The sequence below is a fragment of the Dipodomys merriami genome, unplaced genomic scaffold (assembly GCF_024711535.1).
Source record: "Dipodomys merriami isolate MVZ:Mamm:240054 unplaced genomic scaffold, mDipMer1.0.p SCAF_7, whole genome shotgun sequence".
NCBI lineage: Eukaryota > Metazoa > Chordata > Mammalia > Rodentia > Heteromyidae > Dipodomys > Dipodomys merriami.
The window spans coordinates 7,684,337-7,701,995 of NW_027206290.1; the positions used below are offsets into that span (position 1 = coordinate 7,684,337).

The 17,659-nt window shown below is 39.2% G+C and overlaps 1 protein-coding gene across 3 annotated transcripts in view; it reads left to right on the plus strand.

The window, feature by feature from the left end:
* Ak5 (adenylate kinase 5) overlaps positions 1–17,659 on the plus strand; it is a 251,680-nt gene that overhangs the window by 177,486 nt on the left and 56,535 nt on the right. For all 3 annotated transcript variants that reach the window (XM_070007330.1, XM_070007332.1, XM_070007331.1), the window contains exon 9: positions 16,823–16,865. In XM_070007330.1, coding sequence (XP_069863431.1) covers positions 16,823–16,865 — 43 coding nt within the window. The remainder of the gene's footprint in view (positions 1–16,822; positions 16,866–17,659) is intronic.

The following is a 17,659-nucleotide window of genomic DNA, read 5'->3' on the forward strand; positions in this document are numbered from 1 at the left end:
ATGCAATCCCATTTGTCCAACTTTTCTTTGATTTGTTGTGTTTCTGGGTCTCTATTAAGAAAATTCAGCCTGTGCCAAGGAGACCTAGGGTTTCTCCTATTCCATCCTGTAATGTTTTCAGGGTATCTGCTTTGACTCTGAGGTCTTTGATCCATTTGGATTTGATTCTGGTGCAGGGTGATATATAAGGATCTAGCTTTAGTTTTCTACAAGTAGTTAACCAATTTTGCCATCACCATTTACTAAAGAGGCTGTCTTTCTTCCATTCTATTTTTTTAGCTCCCTTATCGAAGATTAGGTGGCTATAGGTCTGTGGGTTCATTTCTGGGTTTTCAATTCTATTCCATTAGTCCTGAGGTTGGTTCTTGTGCCAGTACCAAGCTTTTTGATTACTATGGCTTTGTAGTAGACTTTGAAATTTGGTATTGATATTCCTCCAGCACTGTTCTTTCTGTTAAGGATCGTTTGTGCTATTCAGGGTCTTCTATTGTTCCATATGAGTTTTTGGATTGCCTCTTCTATTTCCTTGAAGAATGAGGTTGGAATATTGATAGGTATTGCATTGAATTTGTAGATAGCCTTGGGAAGTATTGCCATTTTCACGTTGTTGATCCTTCCAATCCAGGAGCATGGGAGTTTTTTCCATTTTCTAAGTTCTGTTTTGATTTCCTTTTTCAGGTTTTTAAAGTTTTCATCATAGAGGTCCTTCACTTCTTTGGTTAAGTTAATTCCTAGGTATTTTATTTTTTGTGGAGCTATTACGAATGAAATTGCTTTTCTGATTTCAGCCATGCTCTTCTCATTTTTGGCATACTGAAAAGCCATTGATGTTTAAGGGTTAATTTTATACCCTCTACTTTGCCAAAGTTTTGAATCAGCTTGAGTAATTTGGGAGTGGAGTCCATGGGATTCTTTAAATACAAGATCATGTCATCTGCAAAGAGGGAGAGTTTTACTTCATCTTTCCCTATTTGGATCCCTTTTATGTTTGCATCTTGTCTTATTGCTGTAGCTAGGCATTCTAATACTAAATTGAAGAGGAGTGGAGAGAGTGGACATCCTTGTCTCATTCCTGAGTTAAGAGGAAATGGCTTTAGTTTTTCACCATTAATTATAATGCTGGTTGTAAGTTTGTCATATTCAGCCTTTATTGTATTGAGGGTTGTTCCATGGATTCCTAGTTTTTCCAGAGCCTTCATCATAAAGGGGTGTTGGATCTTATAAAATGCTTTTTCTGCATCTATTGAGATAACCATGTGGTTCTTATTCTTGCTCTTGTTGATGTGATAAATTATATTAATTGATTTTGTATATTGAACCAGCTTTGCATCCCTGAAATGAATCTTGTTTGATCATTGTGTATGATTTTTTTGGATGAACTGTTGAAGTCAATTGGCCAAGATTTTGTTGAGAAGTTTTGCATCAATGTTCATCAAAGAAATGGGTCTATAGTTCTCTTTCTTTGATGAATCCCTGCCTGATTTTGGGATGAGGGTTATGATGGTTTCGTAGAATGAGTTTGTTAATAAACTTTCTTTTTCAATTTCATTGAAGAGTTGAAGGAGTATTGGTGTGAGCTCTGCTTTGAAGGCTATGTAGAATTCCACTGTAAATTCATCAGGTCCTGGGCTTTTCTTAGATGCGAGGTCTCTTATTGCTGTTTCTATTTCAGTGCTTGATATGGGCCTATTAAGTTGGTTTAACTCATCTTAGTTTAGTTTCAGCATATTGATATTTGCTAGGAAAAGGTCCATTTCTTCCAGGTTCTCAAACTTATTAGCATAAAGTTTTGAGAAGTATTCCCTTATGTTCTGAATCTTGGTTATTTCTGTGATGATGTTTCCATTCTCATCTCTGAGTTTGTTTATTTGGGTGTGTTCTCTTCTTTTTTCTGATAAGATTTGCTAAGGGTTTGTCAATTTTGTTAATTTTTTCAAAGAACCAACTCTTTATTTTGTTGATTCTTTCTATGGTTTTTTTTGGATTCTAATTAGTTTAATTCTGATTTAATTTTAATTATTTCTTTCCATCTACTGGATTGAGGTTTATCTTGCTGCTCTTTTTCAAGAAGGTTCAGATGTCTCATTAAATTGTTGGTTTCAGATCTCTCCAATTTGTTGATATAGGAATTTGTGTGTTCATTTTTGTTGAATATCATGAACATTTGAATTTCCTTTTTTTTTGTCAGTTGTGGGGCTTGAACTCTGGGCTTGGGCTCTGTCCTTATGCTCTTCAGCTCAAGGCAAGCACTTTACCACTTGAGCCACAGCGCCACTTCCAGTTTTCTAGTGGTTAATTCGTGATAAGAGCCTCACAGATTTTCCTGCCTGGGCTGGCACGATCCTCAGATCTCAGCCTCCTGAGTAGCTAGGATTAGAGGCATGAGCCACTGGCACCTGGCTGAATTTCCTTGCTAATCTCTTCCATGACCCACTGGTGATTCAACAGTGTGTTGTTCAGCCTCTGTGTGTTACAGGACTTTCTTTGGTGGCTTTTGGTGTTGAGTTCTCATTTCATTCCCTTGTGGTCTGAGAGAATGTTTCTGAATTTAGACAGGTTTGCTTTGTGACCTAAAATCTGGTCTATTTTGGAAAATGTTCCATGTGTTGCTGAGAAAAATGTGTATTCTGATGCTGCTGGATGAAATATTCAGTAGATGTCTGTTAAATCTAGTTGACCTATGCAGTTGTTTAGATCTGCGGTTTCTCTGTTGAGTTTTTGCCAAATTGATCTATCTAGTGGGGATTATGGTGTGTTAAAGTCTCCAACAATTAATGTCTTTGGATCTATGTGAGATTTGAAGGGAAAAAGTGTTTCTTGATTAAATTTGGGTGCTCCATTGTTTGGTAAATAGATATTTAGAATTGTAATATCCTCCTGAAGGAGAGATTCCTTAATTAGTATGTAGCAACCTTCTTTATCTCTTCCCACTAATTTTAATTTGAAGTCTATTTTTATCTAATATTAGGATTGCAATTCCCAACTGTTTATGGGGGCCGTTTACTTGGTAGATTTTGTTCCAGCCTTTCACTTTCAAAATATGTTTGTTTTTATGGTCAAGATGTGACTCCTGAAGGCAGCAGATAGAAGGATATTGCTTTTTAATCCAACTAGACAGTTTATGTCGCTTAATTGGAGAGTTAAGTCTGTTAATGTTGAGAGTTAGGACTGAAAGGTGTTTGGTAGTGCCTTCTATGTTATCCACCTTCTTGGGGGCAGTGACAACTGGGTTCTTCCTATGGTTCTTGGGTTCTCAGTTTGGGTGCAGTTTCTTGGCCTTTATTGTGGTCTTGTTGGTTTTCTATGTGTAGGATATCTTTAAGTATCTTTTGTAGTGCTGGTTTGGTGGAGATATATTGTTTCAGTTTTTCTTTGCTATGGAAAGTTTTTATTTGACCTTCAGTTATGAAGGATAGTTTAGCTGGGAACAGTATTCTTGGTTGATAGTTGTGTAAACCAATTTCTTACAATGAACCCCATCAGTAGAGATATAGACAGGGATGGAGACATGACTTGAGGCAAGTAATTGTGTTTCTCTGCTAGTTCAAGTGGTCAGCTTCTAAGTCAGCCAGGGCCTACTTTGTCTGAAACAGCCCCTATCACTCAAACTTTGCTTTGCAAGGCCTCTCATTCCTAAGAAGATTAACAGGAGTTTGTCTTCATGGGTTTACTTTGGGGTGGGGTTAGTGCTAACAGAAGAAATGGAAGCATGCAATACAGCATGAGATACAGTCTTGGAACTAACAGCTCATCACCTCTTCCTCACTGTATTTCAGAGCATAGGGAACTATCTACCTGTGAATAGGAAGATCTGAATAAAAGACTGAAAAACTGAGAGTGAAATTGCCATTGGTCCACCACAGAAAAATTTAGTACATGGAACATCAAAAAATTTTAACTATCAATATGCCTTTTCCCTATGCTATATGTGATTGTGAAAACTATAGAGTAAAAATGTAGTCTTAATTTTCCTCATTTACAAATAAAGAACATTAAAGCCCTACCACATGCTATTAGCCTGAAATAATAATATAACTGGAAGACATTTGTTGTGGTACCTGGCAGGAGCTTAAGAAATGATACTTTTTGCCAGCAAACCTTACACATATTCCATTCAAGAAGGCATAGCATATTATTGGAAGCATAGCAACTAGAATATGCATAAATGAAAGTTATTGTAACTGAGTGTCAGTGACTCACACCTGTAATCTTAACTATTCAGGAAGCTGAGATCTGAACATCAGAGTTCAAAGCCAACTCAAACAAGAATGTCGATGAGACAATTTTTTCAATGAACTGTCAAAAAGCTGGAAGTGGATCTGTGCTCAAGTAGTAGAGTGCTACCTTTGACACACACAAACACCCCAAAAATGCACAGGGACAGTGCCAAGGCCCAGCGTTCAAACCCCAGGGCTGGCATGAAAACAAACAAAAAAGGCTGTTATCAGTAGCAAATAGTTATTTGATGAATAGCCTTGTCTATAAGTGGTGATTCCAATCCATTTTTTTTAATTTTCAGAAGAAAAAGTATCTGTGGACACAAACACAACTTTCCTAATTTGTCATCATGATTTTAAATTTTATTATTTTAAGGCATACTTAGAAGATATATTTCTTAAGTTGGTTCCTAAATTTTGGAATTCAGTAGACCTGAATTTCATTCCCAGTTCTGGGTAAGATTAAGATTATGATACATGCTATAGTCTCTAAGATACAGCTTCAAATATGTGACATGAGAATAATTTTTAAAAAAAAAACCTCCCTCAGTAGGCCACTGTAGTGAGTAAATTCAATGAATAATACTCATTAAATGTTGTAATTACTATAGCAAGGATAATAAGATGATAAGAACAGCATTGCAGATTTTAGCATGCACTGAAGTGCTTTTTTATGGTGTTTACTGCCCATTTACTTCACCCATCTGCACTATCCCCCTTCCACATAACTTTGCAATCACACTGATGTTTATGCACCAACACTGGAGCTAGCTGGAACATATATTCTGTGACCAGAGCAGTATAGTGACTCATCCACAAATTACAGAACTTACAGATCTTGAAGCCTGTCCTCAAAGGTTGTCATTGCAGAACCATCACCATACAAGGTGGTAAACATCTCATTACAAATTAACAATGATGAATGTAATCACAATAGGTGTGTAAAACAAGAGTAGTAGCAACAAAGCATCCTTCCTGAGAAATACAAGGTTTCCATAGGAACGGTAATGCTGCCTGGCCTTTTACCATGGCTGAAATCTTATTTTGCATGTTGATTTTAACCCCTAGTGACTCATTTATTAGATAACTTGTAAGCACCTTTAAAATATTGGCAAAAACACAGAGTGGGGGTGAGGGAATCTTACTCTGTATACTTGTACCATTATTCATCTAATAACTAGTATATACCCAAGACAAGCAGAAAAGGTCAGATAAGATGATGTTAAGCAAAATGAACCCTAAGATAAGGACACAAGTGTTTTTTTTCTTTCTTGCTATTCTTTCTAACGTATTTATAAGGTACCACGTGATTTTGTTGTTGCTTTGTATGTCCCTCCCCCATGACATAACCCCTGTTTTCATTGTATATGATGTTGGTATAATTTGGGGAGTGGAAGGGAAAAAAAATTGTTTAAATTGGGATACAGGTGGACCCATTGCAACAATGAGATGTACAAGATGCTATGTCAAAAAACGAACATTACAATTAAGGCATGGGGGGGGGATGTAGTAGTGGAGATTGGAGGGATGGTAGGGGGAAAACAAAGGAGGAAGCAACAATGCTTAATAAGAAATGTACTCATTACCTTGCTCATGTGGTTGTAACCACTCTGTACAGTATTTTCACAATAAAAAGATTATTACAAAAAAAGAAAGGACTATGCAATTGGAAATAAAATTAATGGGATGTGGTATACTTGTTTGTACCTGTGAGTAACCTAATGCAAATTGTTATACAAAATTTAAAATGTTGTTTTCTATAGGATACTGGTGGCTCATGCCTGTAATCCTAGCTATTCAGAGACAGGGGTTTTTTTGTTGTTGGGTTTTGTTTTTGTTTTTGTTTTTGTTTTTTTGGTTGTGGGCTTTGAACTCTGGGCTTGGGCACTGTCCCTCAGCTCTTCAGCTCAAGACTAGAAATCTACCACTTGAGCCAGAGCACCATTTTCTGTTTATGTGGTGCTGAGGAATTGAACCCAGGACCACAGGCATGCAAAGCAAGCACTCTACCACTGAATCATCTTCACAGCCCTTAGAGGCTGAGGTTTAAAGATAATGGTTCACCCTATGCATTATTGGTGGGAGTGTAAACTTGTTCAGCCACTCTGGAAAGCAATATCGAGGTTCCTCAAAGGATTATACATAGAGCTCCCCTATGACCCAGCAATCCTACTTTTGGGATTACACAGCGATCACAAACTAAGCCATACTAAAGCTACCAGCACAACTATGTTTATCGCAACATTATTTACCATAGCTAAGATATAGACCCAACTCAGATGCCCCTCAGTAGAAGAATGGATCAAGAAAATATGGTGTGTGTGTATATATATATAAAGGCATTCTATCCTCCATCAAAAAGAATGATACTGCCCATTTGTTAGGAAATGGAAAGACTGGGAAAAATTATATTAAGTGAAGTAAGCCAGGCCCGAAGAAACATAGTTATTTGCAATAACTAGTGCACATCTAGGATAATCTTACCAGACAAGCAGAAAAGATCAAAAGCCATGTACATATGACCACATAAGATAATGTTATGTCAAATGAACCCCAAGATAGGGACACAAGAAGTTTTTCCTTTGCCGCTGTTATTTTTAATGTACTATGTGATTTTTTTTGTTTCTTTTGTATGTTCTTCCCCCATGATATAATCCCTGTTGTCACTGTATTTGATTCCAGGGCCCTACATCTTGTATATACATTCTTCTAATTTGGGGAGGAGAAGGGAAATAACAAAATGCTGAAACAAGGATATAGACTGACCCATTGTAACAACAAGATGTACAAGACACTATGTTGAAAATGAACTTTACAACTTCTGGGGGGATGAAGAAGTTGGGGAGGTAGAGGAAGGAATGGATAGTAGGGGAAAAACAAAGTACGGGGTAGCAATGCTCGATAGGAAATGTACTCATTACCTTACTCATGTAACTGTAACCCCTCTGTATAGTATATTTACAGTTAAAAAAAAGATCATGACTCAAAACCAGCCCAATCAGGAAAGTTTGTAAAGCTCTTATCTCCAATTAACCACCAAAAAGAGCCAGAAGCGAAGCTGTGTGTGACTCAAGTGGTACAGTGCTAACCTTGAGGGGGAAATAAAAAGACTCAGGGACAGCTCCCAAGCCCAAATGCCAGAACCAGCACCAAAAAAATGTTATTTTCTTCTTTAACCATGGTCCAAAGGTAGATGACCTCTGGGTCAGCCCCAGTGTCACAACATTTCTCTCTTTCCCATTACCTCCCTCACCCCTAACCCCAGCACACACAGGCAAGATGATGATAGTGGCAACACATTTCTCACACAAGCATGGGCTGTGAATCTGATTCTTCCCATGTGTTGCTTTCTTTTTCAACAAGTAAAGTTGCTTTCTTCAATAGTCCTTCCAACACCTTACTCTTTGCATCCCCTTGGCCAATCCAAAGATTATTTTTAGTGGGAAGAACGCTGCTGACCTGCTTTTTGGGTCTCAAGTCCATCTTGGATGTCGTCTTTAATACCCCACAGCCACTAAGTCACTAACTAACGTCATCTCATTCCCCTATGCCATAGAACTTGAGAGAATTGAAAGCAGACATTTGAGTCTGAGGAATAATGACAATGGGAATGATAGGGGGCTAGGTCCAAGGTGAATTGTAGATTTAGGAGTAATCTGAGGAAATTGGTTTATTGCATCTATGGTGGTGAAAATCAAGAAATACTTAAGTCTTCAGAGAAAGCATTGAGGTGCAGAGGAATCCAGAAGGAAGAATAATCAAGGGGGTTCACCAGAGTCCCTAGAACCTATCATGCCACTTACTCTCCTCATCCAGACCTACCTCTCTGCCATCTTATTTTCTATGTAAAATTATGTTGTTACCAAAGGAGTATAACTCTGGGTGATGTTTTGCTCCCTGAAAAACACATGAACACACATACAGTGCTTTACTCCCACTTAATCTGATTTCCCATGTTGCTCAGGGAGAATGTATTCTCTGAAACAAAAGGATTAGAACCAGTGCCTTGTCCTCTGTAATTCCCAATGACTGATGCTAAGCTTTGTCTTTTTGTTTCTGTAGTACAAGAAACTGGAAAATAAGGAGATACAGGTGAGCTTCTGGTTAGATGTGATTTTATGGTCATCCTTCACTCTAAGTAAGAAATCAGATAGGGAACTTTGTGCCTCCCTTTAACCACCAAGCTGACAAAGCCTTCTTTACAAATGTACATTGGGGCATATGAGGACAAGAAGCAAGTGTTTCCTTCATTGTCTTCTAGCAGTTAGTTAACACGTACCAGTGATGGCAAAATAAAAACCAGTAGCTCACAAGAAAGCAGTGAGAGTGTTTACCCTTAAGTTTTCTACATAAGAGATATCAACATTTCACCTTATGCATAAAATAAGGAAACTGCCATTCCTCTTAGAGAACTAACCCTGTAAAACACTGTTTAAAGCAGCTCATGTGTAAAAACCTGCAATTAAATATGGCAGGAAGACGGCTGGCCTAACATCCACTGTATTTTTTTGATCCTTGTTTATTCAATTATACAAGTACTCACACAGCAAGCAGACCTCTATTGTGCATGCTGCAGTGAATGAGAAAAAATTCCTGCAGAAAAAATTCCTGGGTGTAACTAAATTATATACCATTTTCCATACTTTTTTTCAAATTGTTCATTGCTTTAAATGAAAACATACTTTAGAAAGGAGCTACAGGCACTCAAAATATTTCTCAAGAATCAGTCTCTTGCCTTCTGATAAAATGGAGTTACATATCTGTTTTCCAGCATTCCCCTGCTGTAGATCTCTGAAAAATTCAAAATCTTCATTCATAGCTTATTAGTAAAACTAGACGACTTTATTCTCAAATCATTTGATGAGTGTAATCTGCCCTCAGACCCTGTATTAGCAACATAACTACCTTCGTGTCTACTCAAGTGACAAATGAGTGTTCTGACATCTCCACTATGTCCCCTCCACTCTGACCCCTTGACACTGGCTACACTGGTTCATCTACCCTTTGCACACTAACTTTTTTTGTGTGTATAAAAACACTGTACAGAGGGGTTACAATTACATGGGCAAGATAATGATTACATTTCTTATCAAGCATTGTAGCCTCCTCCCATTCCCACCCTCCCCCCCCACCCAACCCTCCTCCCCCCCACCACCAAAGTTGTAAAGTTCATTTTCAACATATGAGTTGTACGTATCATTGTTGCAATGGGCCCACTTGTATCTCTATTTAAACGATTTATTTTTTCCCTTCCCCTCCACAAATTATAACATCAAATACAATGAAAGCAGGGGTTATACCGTGGGGGAGGGAAATACAAAGCAACAAAGAAATAATCTTATAAATGTGTTAGAAACAATCACATGAAAGAAAAAAACATTTGAATAGATATCTTAGGGTTCATTTCCCTAACATCAACTTATCTGACCTTTTCTGCTTGACTCAGACATATACTAGTTATTGCAAATAAGGGAAACCATGGGACCTATGTGTCTTTGGGCCTGGCTTACTTCACTTAATATAATTTTTTCCAAGTCTTTCCATTTCCTAACAAATGGGGCAATGTCATTCTTTCTGATGGAGGCATAGAATTCCATTGTGTATATATACCACATTTTCTTGATCCATTCATGTACATCTGGGTTGTTACCCAAATGTTCACAAACTAGACCACACTAAAGCTACCAGCACGACTATGTTTATTGCAGCCTTATTTACCATAGCTAAGATATGCACACTAACTTTAATGATCGCTTTCTTCCAATTGGGGCAGCAGGAGGGAGGAAGGTCATATGCTTGGTGGTCAGGATGCTCTACCTCACTGGCTGGCTTCCTACACAAGCCACATCAGCTTCCTAGAACTTCCACATCACCCCAAACTTCCTGGTCCAAAAAGTAGAAGCTATCCATGTTCCCTGCCTCCTGATGCTGCCTCAGGTAGATGAAAATGCAGTTGACAAACACTGTCAGGACCACTTTAATAATAGTTCCAGTCAGAATTTTCTAAAATCATTTGTGTGTAAAGTGCTTTGCTGTCATTCTAACAAGCATAATAAAGAGAATTCCCTAAAGTCTATTTCATTTCCAAGTTGAAGGTGAGGAGGTAGCATGGTATCTTTTTTGTTTTTTATTGCAATTTATTATTATTGTTATCATTATTATCAAGAGTCCACTCCTCATTTACTGAACCCTTTGAAGATCTTCTGTGTGTGTTCCCCCATTCCCAATATCTTCTTTCCTCCTATAACCAAAGACAAGTCAGCAGCTCAGGTTAAATAGAAATCTAGGAAAGTAGCTGGGCGCTGGTGGCTCACACCTGTAATCCTAGCTACTCAGGAGGCTGAGATCTGAGGATCGCGGTTCAAAGCCAGCCCGGGCAGGAGAGACCATGAGACTCCTATCTCCAATAAACCACCAGAAAACCAGAAGTGGCGCTGTAGCTCAAGTGGTAGAGCGCTCGCCTTGAGCTGAAGAGCTGAGGGACAGCGCCCAGGCCCAGAGTTCAAGCCCCACGACCGACAAAAAAAAAAAAAAAAAGAAAGAAAGAAATCTAGGAAAGTTTTCATAAGCTAGCACTTCATAGTTCATGACGTGCCAGAATTTATGTTTTTCATTTAGAACTATTTGAAAGTAAGAAAAGACTTTGTTTCAAAAAATTGGAAATACCTTTGAATCCTCTTTTTGTGTTGTGTTGTTTTGTATTTTGAAGTTGTTGTCTGGACTCAGAGGAAATTATCATCTTTTTTCTAGCACTTTTTTGTGAATTTTAGGACAAGAACGTTATCCAATTGTATCATTTTATTGCCAAATAAGTTTCTCATGACTTCATTGATAGCTCTACCATGAAACATACAGTCTGTTTAATAGAAACAAGTCACTGAAGCAGGAATACACCCCCAAAATGGGGTGTCTCCAAGGAAAGGTTTCTTTTTTATTTTTAAAAGCATTTTTAAAAATTTAAGTATCAGCTGGATGCTGGTGGCTCACACCTGTAATCCTAGCTACTTAAGAGGCTGAGACCTAGGTTGGGCACCAGTGGCTCATGCCTATAATCCTAGCTACCCAAGAGGCTGAGATCTAAGATCAAAGCCAACTCCGGCAGCAAAGGTCGTGAGATTCTTATCTCCAGTAAACCTCTCAGAAAACCAGAAGTGGTGCTGTGGCTCAAGTGGTAGAGCGCTAGCCTTGAGCTGAAGAGCTGAACGACAGTGCCCAAGCCCAGAGTTCAAGCCCCATGACAGACAAAAAAAAAAAAAAAGAGAGAGAGACTGAGATCTGAGGGTTGGGGTTACAAACCAATATCAGGAAAATTCTTGAGGCTCTAATCTCCAATTAACCACCAGAAAGCCAGAAGTAGAGTTATGGGCTCAAATGGTAAAGTGACTTGAGCACAAAACTCAAGCACAGTACCCAGGCCTAGAGTTCAAGCTCTAGGACTGGTGCATGTGCGTACGCACATACACACACACAGAGGTACACACACAATCTAAATATCTATGTAAGGACAGACAACAGGTATATCTAAACACACAGTCACCACCTCTAGCAGCAGATGCTACTGCTAAGGAGGCAGAGTTGGTATCGAGGAGCTTAGTTCAACACCCATCTTCCTCCTGAGATGCTAGAAGCTGAGGCCCAACTCATCTCATCCAGAAGCTCCTCTTTTCAGTTACTCTCTCACCTACCTACTCTGGTGGTAGCCAGGATGGTACTTGAACACACCCTCTCTAGGCTGCAGACACTCCACATATCAGCTTCATATTGATCTGCTTGTGATGATACCACAAGAAAACTTGGTCCTTTACCCGGGGGTACACAATAGGCTGTAATAAAAGCAGGCGAAGGATGTAGCTTTGCAAAATTGGTGAGCCCATCTGTGTTCCTAAGCTGTTCTACTATGAGCTCCTCGAACTGGAATTCAATAAATCAAGGAACTAGCAGTGAGACAAGAATTCCTTAATTTAACAATGGTAGGTACTCTGATCCCAAAGAAAAGCATACACACCCCCAGTGAGCTTACTTCACATAAATACCACCAGAATCATCCCTACCAGAAAAATCAAACACCACCTTTACAAATGCAGTTTCCTGTCTGTACGTCCACATAGGGAAATGAAGTTGGATATGAGTTACTTTTGCTCTCTTTATGGCTGTATGCTTACTGGAGAATAGGGATGGTGACCCAAGTAGGTCTGGGGTTGTTTTCCATAAAGCCAGTAATCCCACCTTGAGATTCTGAATGGGCTCCTTCTGTAGGATTCTGAATTTCTCTTCACCAGCTCCCAACCTATCACCTAATGTATATCATGGAACAGACACAATCAGCTGAATTGTGTTAGTGGCTGGGCAGCTGCGTTACCATCTTCACTGGCATCAATGGCATCATTGTAGGCTGCATCGTGGCTCCATATTTGTGAATCATGAATGGCATTTACATAAAATCAGTGCTGTCTTGATGCCATCTGTGTCAGTTCAGAAGATTTACCACAGGTTTTTCCTGCACTCTCTTTTGCACATTCTTCTGTCTACAAACTACTTTTAGTTTGATGTTATTAAGGTTAGGGTCAGCCTATAACTTCGCAATAAATGCAATTTTAACCTCTTTTTTTTTTTAAAAAAAGGAAGTTTTAGCATCCCTTTTATGCTTCCCTGAACTAGTTTCAAGTCACCTGTCTCATTGTGCCCACAAAGCCTAACTCCATAATGCAGACTGTAAGCCAGCTGACTGGAGCATCTAGTGGAAAAAGCTGTGACAGGAAGAAGCCCTCCTCTCTCTCTCTCTCTCTCTCTCTCTCTCTCTCTCTCTCTCTCTCTCTCTCTCTCTCTCTCTCTCTCTCTCTCTCTCTCTCTCTTTCATATATATGTGTGTCACTCTTTCTCTGAACATATACCATACAAACACATACACACACACAATCCACAGCTGTTCAAGTGGAATTCAGTGGTAAAGCATTACAATTTCTCAAGTTATGCCTCGCTGAAGATAAAGCTTGAGAGCCACAGGGCATGAACACCTTATTAGATGTTTCCTGAATAAGACTACACAATTGCCTCTCTGAAAGTAATGCTTTTCATGCATGACACCCCCTCACATTTGTAAAGAGACGTGATATAGTGCCTCCAGGGGTAGCTTGGCATTTTTTTGACCAAAACCAAAAGTTCCTCTCTGTTTAAGATGCCAAAATGTTTTTGTTTTGGGGGGGGGCGGGTCCGGTTGTGGGGCCTGTATTTTGGGTCTGGGCACTGTCCCTCAGCTCTTCAGCTCAAGGCTAGCGCTCTACCACTTGAGTCACAGCGCCACTTCTGGCTTTTTTCTTTTGTTTATGTGGTGCTGAGGAATCAAACCCAGGCCCTCAGGCATGCAAGGCAAGCACTCTATACCACTTAGCCATCTTCCCAGCCCTTGATGCCAAAATGTTTTAATTACAAAAGATCTGCACTGGAGCTATGGGATGTATTGCGAGCCACTGGAAAACACCTTCTGATCACACATCCCATTTATTCACCTCGGCTTTCATATCAGCTCACGACCTTCCTAAGAGCTAATGATGGTTGACTTATGCCCCAGAAATCTACTCAGTATCAGCAATCTAGTGAAAATAGGACTAGAACTCACTCAGTGCCTTTGGTTGAGAAAATAGAGTTATGGTTGAGAACTATGAAGAAAAATAGGTTAGATTTCAGAAGCCAGATACAGGTCAGACAATCCCTTTTGTCACGTAGTACATTGTTTTATGAATTCAGACTAACCTTGATCAAATGCCCAACATCTGATACCTATACAAGGAAGATTAGATACAGTCTATCCTGTATGGTGGGAATGATCTGGTAATCTAACAGTGATAATAAAAAGTGAAGGAAAGGACCCAGTGTTTTCCTCTTTTTACTACCTGGATATACCTAACAGCCATTTGGCAAACAACAGCAGATTCTGATTCCTTCTCTAGCCAACAGCACTGAATCTCTTATTCTGCAGCTAAATCACAGGCAAGCATACTAATTGCTTCAAAGAGGATTCTTGTGCAAGTAGGTTACTAGTCTGTGCTCTCTGGAGAAGGGCAGAGAGAAGTAGGACAGGGCAGAGATAAAAGCTAAACAAAGCTGCAGTCTTGGCTCCATCCTACCTTTACCAATCCCATACAGAGAGCTCCAGGACACAGTTTGTACCATGAAATTGTACCAATTTGAGGCCAGGCTGCTATGAACCTTTGCAGCAGCGAGAGGAGGGAACCGAAGGTGGGTGCCAGGAAAGCAGTGGTACACCAACACCATTCACTATGCTAGTTACTCTGAGGAGACTAAATCTGTACATAGGAAGCACCCAAGGTGGTAGAAGGTGTGGTTCCCCTTCCACCCTGACCTTACCAGCCATGTGCCTCTCACAGGACATCTCTTTCCAACACCAGTCCCCTCATCTGTGAAATGGGAGGGAGGAGTGGAAGGGCTGAATCACGTCATCTCAATTCTCTCACTTTGAAGAGCAGTGATTTGAGTCGGAACTGGTGGGAGGCTCATTGAGGAGCAACAGTGTTCTCTTCATTCACAAAAGGGGAATAATTGATGTAGATGTGTCCTTGAATGACCACTCCATTAAAAGCTCTTCTCCCATTAGAATAGCCCTAGAGATACAGGCAAATGTAAGAAGACAAGCAATCCATTTTTCCTGAAGGCCTATATACTAAAAAAGGATGGCAAAGCTCTGTCTTTAAACAAAGTGCTTTCATGGCAGGTTTCCTCAAGGGAGTGTTAATGCAAGCAGACAGCCTCATTTAACTGAGTCCATATCAAAGTGAATTAGAGACAAGAGTCTGCAGTAAAGTGACAGTCAGAAGCTGTCCTTGCCAAGTGCTACAACCTGTAAGAAGACAGTTTGGCAAAAATTAGTTATAAATACATTTACTCTAGGACTATGTGGTCTTCCTCAACTGGAATATATCCTGTAGGAATAACATGCATGAAATGATGTTTACACTCATTACCAATACAAATTTACTCACTGGGCCACTTTCTCAAATATCATCAAAGATTAGAAACAGTTAAATGATCTATCAATAAAGGACTAATTGAAAAATAATGATGGCCAGGTGCTGATGGCTTATTCCCGTAATCTTATGTAATCAGGAGGCTGAGACCTGGAGGATGATGGTTTAAAGCCAACTGGGATGGAAAAGTGTGAGAGACTCCAATTAACCAGGAAAAAGCTGGGCTACAGGTATGGTTCAAGTGGTAAAATGCCAGCCATGAGCAAGAAAGTCACACAATTGCAAAACCCTGGGTTCAAGCTCTAGTACTGGCACACATGTGCACACACACACACACACACACACACACACACACACACACACACACACACATACACACACACAAAAGATGGTACCAACCTTAAAATAAATTCTTTTGCAACTGGAAACATTCTGTCTAGGAACATTCTCTATCAATGTGGAGAACTCTCTAGAAATTATTCATAAGTGTAAAGACAAATAGAAGAACAGATTACTATAAAATATTATATTTTAAAAATAGATACATGTAATAAATGTATGCTATTTTGCATAGGGGATGAAAGAGATAGATAGATAGATAGATACATAGATAGATAGATACATAGGTACATAGATAGATAGATACATAGATAGATAGATACATAGACAGATACATAGATAGATAGATACATAGACAGACAGACAGTTGGGTAGATACTCAAGTGCATCTCTGGATATCTGAAAGCTTTCTATGACTTGAAAGAAATTTCTAGACTTACTTAACTATAAGGGGTAAGAAAGTAAAAAATAAAGTAGTGGATACCTTCTTATAAATGTTTTTCCTTAAAATTTTCCCCTTACCTAACACCATAGGAAAATGGTGTGCCTAGTGAAAAATAAAATGGGAATGTTTGAAGGTAGCCATTAATAAAAGTGGATCACTGCAGCTTTCCTTATTTCATGCTTTGGTCCAGGGATCAGCAAACTCTACCCTGTGATAAAACAGTAGTAATGGAGATAATGCAGCTCACAATATGTACTGTCTTACCCTTTACCAACAATGTGTGTCAACTGTAAGTTTAATTTCTCTGTTTTTCTCTCTCTCTGTGTGTGTCTCTCTCTGTCTCTCTCTCTCTGTGTCTCTCTCTGTCTCTCTCTTTGTAACATTCATGACCACAACTACCCATCAACTTCTGACATCAGACAAAGGATCTCATCTTGAAGTACTGGGGCTTGAACTTGGAGCCTACCATGATCTTTTTAAATCATAGCTGGTGCTCTACCACTTGAACCACTTAACCAGCCCAGATCCTATTTTCTTAAAGTCAGTTTTCCTGTCCACAGAGAATTTATATATCAAGAAATGGGGCTAGGTACAGTACCATTTACAAAGAGTGAGGACTCCGGAGACAGATGGTCCAAGTTTAAACCTGCTCTAGTCCCTCATCCCTATGGAACTTCGCTTCTGCAATTCTCAATTCTTCATCTGGAAAATGTTCCTTATAAAACTGTCTGAAGTCCCCCCTTATAGTGTTTTGAGAGATTAAATGTGTTCATGTTATCAAAGAGCTTGAACAGTACCTGTTAGCATTACCACCTAATACTGTGATTTTTTTTTAACAGAGTGATGACCAGTTAAATTTATTTGGAGAGGATTCCATGGGAGGTGAGTTCTCTTTACTGAGCTAACCAACGATATCATTTTAGCCATTTTCAACATGCCTTCTATATTAAACACCAGCTGAGAGATGATAAAATATCAACAATGTGAACTTCTTTCTTGGCCAGGGAATACGAGTGGGAGTGGAACTCTATGGATCTCTCTTCTTGGTCCACATGAAGAACTAACTGGACTCATCATTAAGACATGCACTTCCTAATGGTCCAGAAAACATAACTCCCCAAATGCCCAATTTACAGAAGATGTTTGGCAGAGAGTTAATGTCTGGGCCTCACTGGAAGATTCACATATATAATTAGCATATAATCACACAATTAGCATATAATTATAAATGTGAATAATTAACTAACTACCCCAAATCCTTCAGTAAAGGAGCCAATCTATTTTAATTCTATATTCTTTCAACTTAGTTGGAACAGCCAATCACTGATGGCTCATGCCTGTAACTCTGGCTACTCAGGAAGTTGAGATCTGAGCATCACCATTCAAAGTCAGTCCAAGCAGGAAAAGTCCACGAGACTCTTATTTCCAATTTAGCTACCAAAAAGGCCAGAAGTAGAGCTATGTCTCAAGTGGTAAAGCGCTAGCCTTGAGTAAAAAAAACTCAAGGTCAGCACCTAGGCAATGAGTTAAAGCCCCAGAACTGGCACCAAAAAACAAACAAAAAATCCCATTTGGAACACAAATTTGTTTTCTCAAATAGTTCTTGCTATTCTCCAGCATACCATTGGGACCTAACCCAAGATACACCAAGATAATACTGCTTTATAATATTTTTC